The sequence below is a fragment of the Synchiropus splendidus genome, chromosome 12 (genome assembly GCF_027744825.2).
Source record: "Synchiropus splendidus isolate RoL2022-P1 chromosome 12, RoL_Sspl_1.0, whole genome shotgun sequence".
Classification (NCBI taxonomy): Eukaryota; Metazoa; Chordata; class Actinopteri; order Syngnathiformes; family Callionymidae; genus Synchiropus; species Synchiropus splendidus.
Genome location: NC_071345.1, coordinates 14,224,145 through 14,238,560, shown reverse-complemented (window position 1 = coordinate 14,238,560; position 14,416 = coordinate 14,224,145). Strand labels below are relative to the sequence as shown.

General features: G+C 42.5%; 1 protein-coding gene across 1 annotated transcript in view; it reads left to right on the top strand.

Annotated features, from left to right (window-relative positions):
• Positions 1-14,416, top strand: part of tmem145 (transmembrane protein 145) — a 64,765-nt gene that overhangs the window by 19,458 nt on the left and 30,891 nt on the right. The window contains exons 2-5 of the mRNA XM_053881535.1: positions 1,907-1,981; positions 2,399-2,476; positions 9,408-9,494; positions 10,079-10,180. Coding sequence (XP_053737510.1) covers positions 1,907-1,981; positions 2,399-2,476; positions 9,408-9,494; positions 10,079-10,180 — 342 coding nt within the window. The remainder of the gene's footprint in view (positions 1-1,906; positions 1,982-2,398; positions 2,477-9,407; positions 9,495-10,078; positions 10,181-14,416) is intronic.

Below are 14,416 nucleotides of genomic sequence, written 5' to 3'. Positions count from 1 at the left end.
GATGGATGGGATTAAGAAACAATGAACTGAACAATGACCAGATGCATGGCAGGAAACAAAGGTTGGATAGTTTGATGGAAAAATGGAAGAGTGGGAGGAAGAACTGTGCGAGCACAAGGTGTGGCCGCTGGAACGGAGAAGACGGGGGAAGAGAATAAAGAGATGGAACTACGGATAGATCAGAGGGTGCCAGGGTTGCTTGAAAACTTGGGCCCAAAAAACATGAAGAAATGAGACTGACAGGATAACTGACAAATTTGTTAACTCTTTGTAAATGTGCTTTTATCCTCAGTGACAGTGAGCAAAACCATTTCTCACTGCATTTGACACCTCACTGAAAATCCCAATTACCCACGTTGTCCGTCACCGACTTCTCCGCCGGTGGCTGACATTTCTTGTTGGACTTCTTGACAATGTCAGACTGCGTTGGGGAGAAGTTTTACTGGCTGAATACAAATACCCTGCTGGGCGTTTTTTTTTTTTTTGTTGTTGTTGTCAACATTATTTCCGTAAACTTTAGCACATGCTGTTTTGGCGTTGAATGTCAAAATGTGAGCTGATATTGAAGCAACCTATGTGAGTCCTTAGGAGGACAGAAGCGGATGCTAATGTGTTTAATCGATCTGTCAAATTGGCCTCTTGCCTCCGTAAATGCAATTAGAGCAGGGTCTGTGGCACCAGGCCAAACTCCTCCAGCAGGTCACGTCGGAGCACACTCTCTTCCTCTGTGGGGACTCAGGAAGTGGACCAAGTCCAATACCATTGCAGTCTTAAGTGCTGTGGTTGTTAGATCGGAGCTGGGACGAGGACAGGAATATCAGGGGCCATGTAGGGTCTGAGAAATCAAATTCCATTCCATTCAAAAGGTTGCAGAGATGGTCTTCGATTGCATTATGAAATTATAAATGATCATTGGTTTTTGTGAACCAAAAAAGGAGGGATGATGATGGGATACTTTTATAGGTGTAGTTTTTGGATGAATGCTGTATATGTTTGGATTTCGAAACGGATGCACCACCACTTCAATTATCAGTTGGTTTTTATTTATTTTTAGCGTCCTTTTTTGTTTGTTCACAGGATGTTCTGTCATGTTTCTGATGTAGTTGACTGATTTATAATTGTTCCCTGGGTGCTAACTTAAAAAACAATCCTGCTGCATCCATCCATCCAACCCTTGCCAGGGTGCTTGGGCAGCAGCTTCAAAAGGTCACGCAGCACGCACTTCTCCCAGGCAACATCCACCAGCTCCAACTGCTGAGACGGCCCTGGCCAGTGAAGAGATATGATCCCTCCGCCTGGTCCTGTCTCGACCCTCGGTCTCCAGCTGGCCGTGCCTGAAACACCTCCAAAGGGAGGTGTCCAAGGGGCATCCTCCTCATGAGATGCCTGAACCACCACAACTGATTCCTCTCAAGCAGTGGCTCTATTTCGAGACTCTCCCGAGTGACAGAACTCCTCACCTTATCCTTAAGGGAGACGTCCGCCACCTGTCAGAGAAAACTCATTTCTTTCGGTCATGACTCACAGCTCATGACCATGGGTGAGGGTCTGGATGAAGATCGATCTGTAAATAGAGAGCATGGAGCTCCCTCTTACACACAACGGTGCGGTAGAGTGACTGCAACTCCGCAGATTGACCGACCAATCTCCATCCTATAAGATGTCATGCATAAAACCAGCTGATGATGTCAAATCGACTGAGCAGTGTTTTGCCTCTGATGTCCTCTGTATGCGAGATGGCATGGAGTGAAAGGACAGCTTGTTCTTTCGAAATCCCAACTCCTTTCACAAGGTTGTGAGAGCTGAGTTTGCCATAATAAGTGTTTTATCTTAATGTTGATGTTAGTTATGTCAATTTTTTCAGCTGGCAATTGCTGCTAACCCTTCTGTCTTTTTCTCTTTTCAGGACTGGGTTTTCCTTACTCGCTTCTGTTTTCTCACTGAATTTGGACGGCTGGACTTCCGGTTCCGCTATCCCAAGGCAGGTTTTCTTTTATTCTTTTTTTACTGCAAAAATACTGATATTGCCATTTTTTTAAAGTTGCCTGTATGTAAATGTAGCAGCCTCAAGAGAAGTAGTTGACTGACCACTGCCAACACGACTTTTGGCCACAGGACTTGGTCTTTCTCCATCTGAGGAAGTATCAAATCTTTTAAAACAAAGATGACTTTTTCTAATTTGTTCTGGTTGTTTCAGTAGCTTTGTTGTTTTTCCTTTCCTACTTTTGCAGTCCAACTTCTCGGTTTGTTTGTCATCTCTCCCTTCTTCTTAGTTTTAGCCGGTTTATCGGATTTGTCATTGAAATCTTGAGCCGTCTCGCAGCCTCCTCTCTGATCTATGCACATCCCGCCTTGCCTGTCGACTAATCTCTCTCCCCCCGGTCTCCCCTGCTTGCAGGCCCGCTGCTGTCAGAACATACTGCTCTACTTCGATGACAGTTCTCAGTGGCCAGCCGTCTACAAGAGGCCTGAGAAGGTGAGATACCGACACCGTCTGCGTCACGCACAGTGGCATGCCGTTATTAAAAATGATGGCTCAACTGACTTAAATGTCAGGTGTTGTAATGAAACTCCAGTTAGCTGCTGGTACACAAGAGGCAGGGTTGATCATTAATAATGTTATTCGTTCAACGTTTGAAAGTGTAAAAGCAATTAATATCACAAAAATGTGGTCATGTGAGGAAAGCCTAAACATTGTGAACACTGTATGAAAAATGACTTTAACTGAAGATGTGTATGTATGTAATTCATAGTGTTCATACTGCAACTATCGGTGGTGCAGAATTATTGTTTTTCATTTGTTTTATTACGGCATAACCTTAATTCACTCCGATTTACACACGATACTAATAAAACAATAACGTGGAGAATTAAACTCTCTGCCGGTCAGTGGTCTGCTTCCACGCCGGGAAACAGTTCAGTCGACCTGCTGACAGTCTGACTCAAGGACGACCTTTGCACGCAGGAAAAACTCCCCGCCTGAGGAAGGTGGTTTTGTCCAATTTGCTCTTTGATCTTGTTCTTTAAGTCACCATGCTGAGATCCCGTACAAAGGAATGGATAAGTCCTTTTTAAGCCTTTTTTGCGTTGGTGTAGTAAAAAAGCACAGACCAATTTTCAGCCCAACATTTTTCAAGTGTGCAGCATAAGATGATCTCAAGCTCAGGCGTGGGCTGTGAGTTAACATTACTGGAAATCAGGAAAGGAAAATGGACTTAAAGTTGTTCTAATAAAGAAAATTCTGTTTTGAGAATAGGGATTCTCACTTGTTATAACAAGAAAAATCTATGTTTATATTCCTGACGGTCCTGGTTCTCGACCACAATCCGTTCCAGACGGCCCGTTCAAGAAGCGATTTGTTTGAATCTGAATCGATTTTTCCCATTACAATGAATGGAAAAAGAAATAATGCGTTCCAAGCCTTAAAATAGGCTTTTGTAGGAGTGAATGTAGAGTGTCTGCTGCAGGTGCGCTGTTCCTCTATGTGTGTGGCCGCTGCATGTGGGAGGGGTTGCCGAGTGAGTGACGTCTCTCCAGAAGTGAAGAGGTGCCCGGTGCGTGTCCAGCTCTGAATGTGCGCTTCTGTGCAGTTTGGCTGTGACAAAGTCATAAACCAAGTAACGCTCTGTCCCAGACTCGCCTCATCCCTGTCCCAGCTCCAGCCCACAACAGGACATCAAACCCTGGAGTGAGCGCTCCAGCCTCGGAGGTGTGGAGAGCGAGCACCTCCCCTGTGACACTCTACCACGGTCCAGTGTGGAGACAGGAAAGGTTTTACACCTCAATATGAAGAAAAAACAGTCAGTAAATGGAGCTAACGGGACACGTCTGCACACAGAGGCTGTGTTATACACAATAACAAAGCGCATCGTGGGTCAGCTGATTGGTCTGCGCACGTTAGGTTTTTTTCCAGCTTTTTTCAAGGGCGTTCGAGTTCTGGATTTTCATTTGAAATCAGAAACAAAAAAATCTTGAAATTTATGTTCGAATTCCGTGACGTTCGAAAACCGAGGTACCACTGTATCAAGGTCCAGCGATCCTATGAGTCGAATTTGGGGGTTAAATTGTTTCTCAGATGCAGCAGATGAAAGTGGAGCTGGATTAAATGTCCAACATGCTGATGGATGATTGATGGTGTTAATTCACGTCTTCAACCTGAGAGGAGCGATACTGAGCAGCTCAGTATCAGTTACATAGTGCTGCTAATCCCCATTAGCATCCTGCAACAAGTCCTTGGTGTACGTTTCCCTCAAGTTCTTTTTTGACGATTAAACTTGTGTTTTTAATAGGTTGCTCTGTTGATCATGTTTCGTAACGTATCGGTGAAACATTCTGGTGACGTATTTAAGGTGACCGGGGTAAATGGTGCTACAGGCAACTCTGGTAGAGAATCAAAAGAAGGGGGAAACCAAAGTAAGTGGCATGGCTTTAGGAAGCTCAGAATGGCAGATACGCTCTACCTCTCTTTTTGGGATTCTTGCCCCATCTTTCTCTCTTCCCTGATGAACCTGTGGTGATGTCACTCACCTGCATATGTGCTGGTGTGCATGAGTGAGCACTGGTAGAGGGAAGGAACCAGGCGTGGATGAGTCGTGGAAGAGGACGATCGAGTGTTTTGCTTGGATGACAACAGCGAGAAGAATTAGTCAGACAGTCTGCCAAGCAAGCCTATAAAGACAACAACATTTTAGGAAAGGAGCCCAAAAATCCACTATCCGTGAATGATGACAATGTCAAGCAACTTCAAAAAAAAAAAATAACCGGGCTTCATAACTTTCAGTCAAAAATGAGATCTGTGGCGGGAAAAAAGTTTTTTTGTTGAAAATGTTAAACTTATATTCTATGTTTTAAAATATAGTCAAATAAATTCCATTAAATACTATAAGAAAAACAATATTTAGAGAAAATGTTTTGAGAATTGTTAAAATATATCTAGATTTTTCATTTTTGTTCACAGAAATTGCATTAGAAATGATGACGGCTTGTAAAACAGCTTGGTGTTATTTTGAGTTTATCATGACTCTCGACACAGGCTGAGAGATTTTTGTCTTTTAAGAAAATTTTCGAATTTTCACTTAAAAGAAAATGCATGTTTGCGCGGAATATTACTTCCTCTTCTTTACCTGGACATGTGCTTTCATGCCATTAAATTAGCATTAAAACAGATTATACATGCTACTGCTAACTCACCACTGAGGCATTTCACAAAAAAAAAGATCAGTACGTTATGTTGCTGAGCAGATTGAACAGACCAAAAGACAGCTGCTGTTCAGTTTCAGTTATCATTCCATGAAACAGACAGTTCATTTTGGGGCCAGGGAAGGTGTGCAAGCCAATGCTCAATGTTTCAGTGATATGTTGAGTGATACCAAAGAAATGATCTGATAATCCTCTGAAGCAGCTGCAAGTTACAAGTTACACTCATTTTTCACAGTTAAGATTCATTTTACTGCCATTTGCAGTTATCATAATTCATTAGGTACATGTTTCATTTTTAGTGTGTTCAGTAACGACACCACTTGGTTCCTATTCGTCTTCATATTTAATTTACCTTCCCATATATTTGCTGTGCTCATTAACTTTGACACACTCACACTGTTCCTTGGCGAAGGGACGAACACTTCACCCTCGGGTTTGATCTCTTGACTGGTCGGGAGGTTTGTGTCTGACTGATGGAGACCACGTTCCACCGAACTTGAATTATTAATGAAACCGCTTACAGTGTTAAATAACACCATGGAATCAATACTCACTGTTAAGGCTGTGACAAGCCGCTCAAACTCATCCCCTCAGCTGAGATTCACAGGCGGCTAACCAATCGTAAAAGTCTGTTTTCTGCCATCCGTTCTTACCCTTGATGGGAACTTCTCGCCATGTAACCTCCCAGAAGATCCTGTGTCATGCAAAGGCTTCTTTTAGCTCGCCAATCTGAAGCTTAACTAGAGGGCGTATGACACAAGAAGAATCACATGATCAACAGAGATGTCCAAGATCCAGGGCATTACCTCCTACTTCAAAGTTTGTATTTACCACAGTTGTTTTAAAAGTCAATTTCTTATTTCCAGGGGACTGGAACTTTTCGCCTTAAACTGTAATCTAGTATAACCTTATGTTTTTTTCTGTTGTAGATGCAAACTCTGGAAATGAGTTAAATAACATCATACAGTCTGTCATTTTGTGTTAGGGAGCCATTACTGTGAGGGTGTCCCTTTTACGACGTACCGAAGCACTTTCCTACTTGGTGGGGTTCTCATTGACGTTGGCAATAAAGCTTTCTGATTCTAATTTTGATTCAACATTTCAAAACCCAAACAAGGCTTATCGTAAAATGGTTAGTCCAGTGGGAAAGTGGCATAAAAAAGCGCCAAAGATGGAACGTATCATACACCTCCACGCCACCATGTCTTTATATTTATTATTTACAGAATTTTTGCAACACTTCTCTGAGTAAGGCTGAGTATGGCTCCCTAGCTATTGCTGCAACAAACCCGTAGAAGGAACGTGACATTTGCCAGGCCCATGTGACCCCTGGGCTCCATTACAACGGCGGTGAGATCACCACGAAACGCAGCTCTAAGTCAATGTTCGTAATGAGGGGTCCTGAAAGAGGAACTCACCCGGAACAAATACTAACAGGTTTAACTGTTGTTGCACTTCCAATTGCTTGATGTTAAACAGCCTTTTCTCCCTTTCTTGTTCTGGACTGTCTACCTTTAAAGTCATCCTGACTTTTTTTTTTTTGCCTGAAGTCAGTCCTGAAAGTAACCTAGAGAGTGAGGTAAAGATGAAGGATTAAAAGAGAGTAATAGAGTATTAGAGTGATATTTGTGAGACCAGATACATATTCAAAACCCAACTATAACTTCAAAGATAATGTGTGCGAAAAGTTAGTTTTCTGCAATCCGTCAAGTTTGGTTCTGCAAGTTGCGGTTCAGAGTCTCCTTTTGTGGTAAATTTCCAATGTTTATTGAGGAGTCATGCCTCTGGAGCAATGCATATGTATGCAATATGAAATGATCGTATGTCATATACATGGTTAGTTCTGTTGAACTACACTAAATGCATACATTGTTGGTTAACCACTGCTTAGTCCTGCTCAGGTTGCTTTGGGCGAAAGGTAAGAATACCCCCTGGAGAGGTCATCAGTCCATCGCAGGGCACACCTGGGGGCAATTTTAGAGTGTCCAATGAACTTACTGTGCATGTCTTTGGGCTGTGGGAGGAAACCGGAGTGCCTGGAGAAAAGCCATGCACACAAAGGGAGAACATGCAAACTCCGTGCAGAAAGACCACTGATCCGATCCGGGAACCTTCTTGTAACAAGGTGAATCAAATTCAGCGCAGCCTTGCGCCATTCAAGAACCGAAAAGAGGCCTTTCTGACATCACGAGAGTTGGCTCCTGTCAGCACATCTATGACAGTGGAGGTAGGAAAAGCTCTCCAGCTTTGTTCAAATATTATATCTTCTATTCTCAACTGTCTCACTGCTGCGCACACTCCACTATCCTCCATGGAGCTGCTGGGAGATGTGACCGGCGTCAACATTATCAAACAATGTCCCTGGCAGTCGTTGTAAAACTTTGAAGAAGACTGGGAGTAATATGAAACTGTCAACAGATCACTCTTTGATCACTGTCTTTTCCTGACTGAAAAAAACGTCCGTGCAGTAATAAAATTCGAACATGAAAAGAGCTGCACGTTCGTCTTTGTTGTTGATGAAGTTATCTTCTGTCAGTAAAGCTTGCTGTTAACAGTGTTCTGAAACATGCTGTATAAATAGTCTGGGTCAGTCGGTCTTCTCAGCTTCTTCAGCCTCCTGCTGGTTCCAGGATTTCCTCACCACACCAACATACAGCATGGTCCTAACCTGCTGCAGCAAACCCTGAGTTTCCCCTGAGAAGTGCTGCTAGAAATCTGCGTCGGGAGACGATGTTCATCATTATCTTTTTTGGCTGTTAAATCATTCCCTAAAGAGAACCTGTTTGAAGTGTTAGCCTTTCAGAAAACATGCTTTTAAATACTTTTTTTACACTGCATTAAGGCGAGGAGCAAAGAAGAGCCGGCCAATAGGAACGATGCTGATAGGTCTAGTTGTTAATGGTCGATCGCCTTTGCTCTTTAAACGCTTGTCACTTTTAAGTGAAGGTTAAAAACTCTCTTCATTCACATTTAAGATATTTGCTGGTCGACTGCTCCACACGTTTATAATGTTTTGTCGCATTCATCGCAGCTCCTTTGATAAATGTGTACAATAGGGATTCATTGCTTTCTGTTCTATGAACGCAGTTTGTTGAGTATCGGCGAAACAATACCACACTTGCTTGTAATTCAGTCACTTACTTTATTTTTATATTTCATCTGTAGTCACTGTTTTGTGCCGTTCAGTGCAACACTTGCTCTAACATTGAATCTTAGTTTAAAGCACTGACTTTATGTATAAACGGTATTTCCATTTCCAGTTTGTTTGATGGTTGCCATGGTGAAATTCTATATTCACTCATTGATGTAGGCTTTTGATGTCCTCGTGCACGAGCTGAACATCGGTCAACTGGTTACCCGAGGTTCATTGAAGTAACCGTTAATGGCCTTTCTTAAAACTGAACACACTTCATTTCTGCTGCTCTGAGTTACAGTCTCTTTGCAAGTATTTGGTTGATTGCTTTGTGTATATTTCCACTTACATGTTTCGCTGTCTGGCCACGGCCCTTCCTGGTTCACAAATAAATGTGGACGGCGGGGCTTCAAAGCACCTCCGATCTGTGGGTGGACTGTGATCTATCCACTTTTGTGCAAAAGAGATGACCTGCCTTTGATGCATATGGGGAGAGAACCTCAGCCTGTGAGGCTGGAGGCAACTGTAGCTTAAAGTGCTGTTCAATTTAGTTTGGATTGCGAATATTTGTCATATCAAATCACAGTAGATTACAGGACATCAGAGTGAAGGGGCCCCTCTGCTGCTGTGAAAAAGGTTGTCAAAACTATTTTAAAAATGTTTATTGCCATGCACAGAGGTCAGTAAAAGGAGTTGGTGTTGGGTTTGAGTCCATCTCGAGGCAACTCTTCTGTTCTCCCTGTGCTTGCAGAGGATTTCCTCTGGTTTCCTCCCACGGTTCAAAAACATATGGGAGGTGAATTGGTGACTTCAATTTGACTGCAACACCTTCTCACTCCTACGTATTGACAATCGTCCTGTGACAACCCAGCCAGTGCGCCACAGAACTGTCCAATACACACACACTAAAAGAAAAGGTCAAGGGTCAGGGTAAGGGTAAGACAAGGGTTCTAGTGGGTTCGTAATATTGGGGGCCTGTACATGGTGAAGCAGGATTCCGACCTTTTAAGATAGACCGTCAAGGAAGACCATGGAAGATGCTCAATGTCGTCTGTTTGTCAATTTTGTCTTCTAGACCTGCTACCAGAAAGAAGCAGTGTTGAGGCCGGAGAACAACCAGGTCATTAACCTGACCACCCGCTACACCTGGTCAGGATGCGTGGTAAGACACCCACAAAGACTCATGCCAACTGGGGCATGCTGCTGTGTACTGTAGCTTCATTATCATAGAGCTGCGAGGCTCCAGCCCACGCATGCCCAGCACTTGTTGAATGTTGCTCTTCTCCTGTGTTTTTAAGTCCATTTGCTTCATTATTATTAATACAGACCTTTTATATAGTTTTGCTTTTATATCTGTTATCAGCTGTGGGGCAGAAAAACACTCCAGAAAAACCTAAAAGAGGTAAACAAGTCCCATTGGCAAGTAAACTGTAATTTGTTTATCTGAATCCCATATTGGCAGAGCTGATGATGCATCTGCAGCGAAGTACAAATCGAACTATCTGCTCCCCGCTCTATATTTGGACACCTTCCTATCAATACATCTGAAGCGGGTTTGTTTATTGCATCAGGAAGCCTGTGTGCGGCCTGTAATTGCATTATGATGATCTTATTGACACATTTTTGAAGTGTGAAGTATGTTTTCACGCTCATGTCTCTCCCCTGTCATGCGATGATTCAGCGCGTCTCGGAGGAAAGACGCGTAACGTGTTTGGCTGACTGCCTCACTCTCGCTGTCCCCGGCAGGTGGAGGGTGACGGCAGTGAGGAAGTTTTGAGCTGCGTTGGCGGACGTAGTTTCCGCTCAGTGAGGGAGAGATGGTGGTATATCGCTCTCAGCAAGTGTGGGGTAAGTGCTGACATTTGACCTCTTCTTTTCGACAAGAACAGAGTGTACTGCTAACTGGTTACCATGGTGACACACAGCACTTGCCCACAACAGTCTCCGGGGATTTACAGGCGTAGTCAGTCTCTGTCTGGACAGAAAACATGCAGACATCTGCAAAAATGCCGTTCGTTCAGTTCATGTTCTGTTATTTAAAAAAGAAAACAACTCTTTTCGTCAAGAATTTAATTCAACGTCTTAAATTGGAACGACACGGTGGACAAAAACTACCAGAGTTGATTCAGTATTCAATAAAGGCTCTGAAAACAGCCAGCCTCTCTGAGCGCAGTCCCCAGTCTGCTGGGAATATTTTTGTTTTTCTCATTCCCCACTTTAATTTCAGAAGCGGCTTCTAACACATAAATGTCTCCAGGCACGACTGGGGAAAAAAAAAAAAAGATCAAACCAAGTTTTCTGCATTGGAACGCAATGTGGGGGTACAACACGGCGTTACATTGTTCACTTCAGGCTCCTGGGACGTGAAGATATAACGTGTGCTTTCATTACTTAATGTGTGTAGCGGAATGTAAAGCAAAAAGTGCTGATGAGTAGATCGGCTCTAGTGACTGCTGTGTGATGAATGCATTCATAATTCTTTATCCAGATGGACTGAATATGTGCAGTTAAGCCCTTTCAAATCATGGTGCCATTTAGTACGTAAAAGTGGGGCACACAGTCAGTGTGCAGCACTGCATTTCACTACAGACTCCGCCAAGGAGCTGATATTGCCTTCTAAAATAAAGCCTACAGTGCCTTGATATTACTTTCTAAAATAAAGTGGACAGTTGTCTATGATTCAAAAACTGTGTGGGTTCAGACCAGTACTCGGGTGGGCGTGTATGTATTTATTCCTTTTTAGTGTCATCCAAGAACCGCCAATGTCGACTGAGCATTTTGTCGCTCTTTAATAGTCATGTTTTGTGTGTGTGTGTGTGTGTACAAGTATATGACAAGTCATCCAAAAGCTTTTAATCCAGATGGAACAGCAGGACAAAATTCTGTTCCTTCATCTGTTCCTTGTCCACCTAGATACAGTGTGTCATTTAAATGCTTTTAGAAGTTTATTTCCCAGAACAAACACACGAGCGCTGACAAAAACACCATTGACTTCTTGGTGGTGATAAAACAAAAGCACAATATGATGAAAGTCCTGGTTCAATGGTAATGTGCCTGTTTGCTTTTGCCTCCACCGCTGCTATTAAATCTAAAAGACAGCGATCCAAATTCCTGCAAGTCACATTCACACTCTCACTCCCAAGGGATCCAGTAGAAACTATTTATAGTGCGAGTGGACTTTTGCATACAGTGTTGATGTTGACGTCAGCCTTCTTCATTGCGTGTTGTCAAGTTGTCATTCTAGGAGACTATACTTTTTAATAATTGATGGTGCCTCGAACAGTGCGGTTGACCTTTAGATCGACTAAATAACTGGACACTGTCCATGAAGGTAGAGGAAGATCAAAAGACACGAGAATTGGTTTTCACTGTGAAGAATATGGTTGCCGTGACAGAACCTAGAGGGACTCCAGTAGGACGTGGGTCGATGAGACCGCAGTGGTTGAAAACAGCACAGTTCAGTGAGGACAGAATCACGAAGGACGTCCTCGCTCTGAGCCTCCATAAATGGCTGCTTTTCTTGAGCAACTGAATGGTTAGAAGAGTCACAGTGTTGCAATGATGGGTCTGAAAAATGAAAGATCTAGAGCTATACACCACAGAAGGTGAAAGAGTTGGATGAAAACTACGAGCATGTGACAACTCCATTTGAAAGAAGAAAAACCTGGAGGAAACGTTTCCGTGATTGAAGATGCTGCTCTTTGCATTTGAACAAGCATGTGTTAGTCACCGCAGAGGCAGATGAAATGATACATAATGTTTTTAAAATTTGAAGACCTTGAGTTTTCAGCAGTTTAATTCCATTTTACCTTCAAAATTCATTTCATCTGTGCTGTTTATGTTATGTTACCAAAACCTTTGAAATCTTGCACTCAAAATGAAAGGGAAGGTTATGCAGTATTCATCTTTTTTTTGGGAGGAAGTTGTACTCCTATTGCCACAAGAGTGCAAAATGTAATTTGGGACTGGAATTGGACTGGCGGCCATCCAATTGCATCAGTATTTTGGGACTAGTTTGGCCAATAAATTGATGACAAGCCTGGTTACGTTGGGTTTCACTCACTTGCCAGTTCTGGTTAGCGCTTATTTTCCCACTTGGATGACAACGTTTTTGTGGAAGTATTTGTGATAATCACCTCTATAGGATAATGTGAAGAATCATCGCTCTGGGATCAGGTATCAGCAATGTAGTTACCATACAACACATTGATATCCAATTCTCTATCCAGCAACAAAACGGCAAACATGGTTTTTTCCTGAAAATACCAATTTCGCTGACAAGCTTGTTCTAAGGTAACTGGTACCAGTGTCCTCGCTGCAGGCATTTCTCACTGCTGGAGCAATGTTTGAAAGTCTGAAAACCGAGGATCATCTGGGAACTACAGGACACATGATCCACATATTACCATAAATCTCATGTAAAGGTCGCCCAATAATGTGCTTGCAGGAGTTTCCTGCTTGTTACTTCAATAGACCTCTCCAAATCATTTCATAAGAACATGTTTTTTCTGCTGCTTTCAAAATGTGCAACCCTTCCAGATCTCATCCCTGTGTATAATCCCTTCACCCCACTCTTGCTCTGCTCCTCTGGTCTTCTCTGGTGGAGAAACCTGCTTGTATCCTGGGAAAATGGCCCAACAGCTTCTTTGCGTTGAATGTATTCTCAGTAATATCTGGCTTCAGTTTTGGATCCAAGTCAGAAAGACAAAGCCCTCCTGATGAAATGCACATCTTGTACTGCTATGTTCTAATGCTGTTGGAAAAGTGGTGCATCGTAGTAGTGATAGTGATTTTTATGGATGGATGGAGAGAGGAGGCTTTTTCGCAATAAGACAGTGTAGCTGTTGCTGTGAGCAACCTAGCTGGTTGAACATCATCTAACAAGAACAAAACTCAAAGCAAATAGCCCTGGCCTCACACATATTTTGGAGAAAAATATTTGTCTAAAGTGTTGTGCGTTGGCTTGTGCTTACGTTTCGTCAGCATTGCATCGAAAGAAAAGCGCTCAGTGAGTGCAGACCTCCACCATGTAGTTCATTTTTTTTATTTTGTGTTGTGGGCTTTTTTTTGTTCTTCTATAAATGCAGCGGGTGGCAGTAGTGTTGCAGAGCCTTCTCAGACAGCACACAAAAAATGCAAAGATTTGCTCATTGCTGCAGAGAACCACAGGGAGATCAGTGGATCTATGTTTGTTTTCTTTGGTTGACTATTTGAAGTTTTTTGCTCTTTTATTAATACCGTTAAAAGCTTTATGTTTCCATAAAGCCAAAGCAATTGTGCACAATTTTAGTGGTGTTGTGTTTTTAGCTGCCAGTATTAAGCAGTTCACATTCATGAACATTATTGACAACTTTTTGAGTGACAAGTAGAAAGCGTCGGTTCGGTATCGACCGATCCACAAGGCTGCAGCATCGGTATCAGTTGGGAAAAAGTGGTATTGAGCCGTCCCTAGTAATAACCTATCACTACTGCTGTGTCTGTCATGCCTCATTATTCTCTCTAACTCTTTGGCTTCCAAAACAACATCATTAACTGAACTAGTCTGCATTGGCCGCTCAAAAACGATTCTTAGAGAACAAACAGCTTAATCTGTTTGTGATCTTGTTGCAGTAATGATGGCCAAGCTTGGTGGTTCACCTCCCACTTTACACACCCGGGGATCTGCTGCCAGCTGAGTTTATCCATTTGAAATTCCTCCTACTTGGTCAGTGCAACAAAACATGGTTGATGCTTTAGAATGCCCTTGATATTCTTTCTTTCATTTCAGAAGAATAAATATTCGCTTTTACATTAAAAGCCTGTCGTGTGTTACATCATTTATTTGGGCTCCTTTTGAAGTTAAATGTCGGCTTAATGTGTAAAATAAAAAATGCAACTCTATTGACATGCTTATTTAAAATAGGCAATGTTTTCTCTGCATCAAATAAGGCACTTTATGATGAAATGGTTACAGTTGATTGAATCTGGTGATATTGTCCTGAAGCAGAACATAAGATTCAATTATCGCCTTGGAGAATACATTAAAGATTAAGTTTCCCTTTAACAAGACTGTCAAGGCAGAAAGATCTGAAAATAAAATTGAAG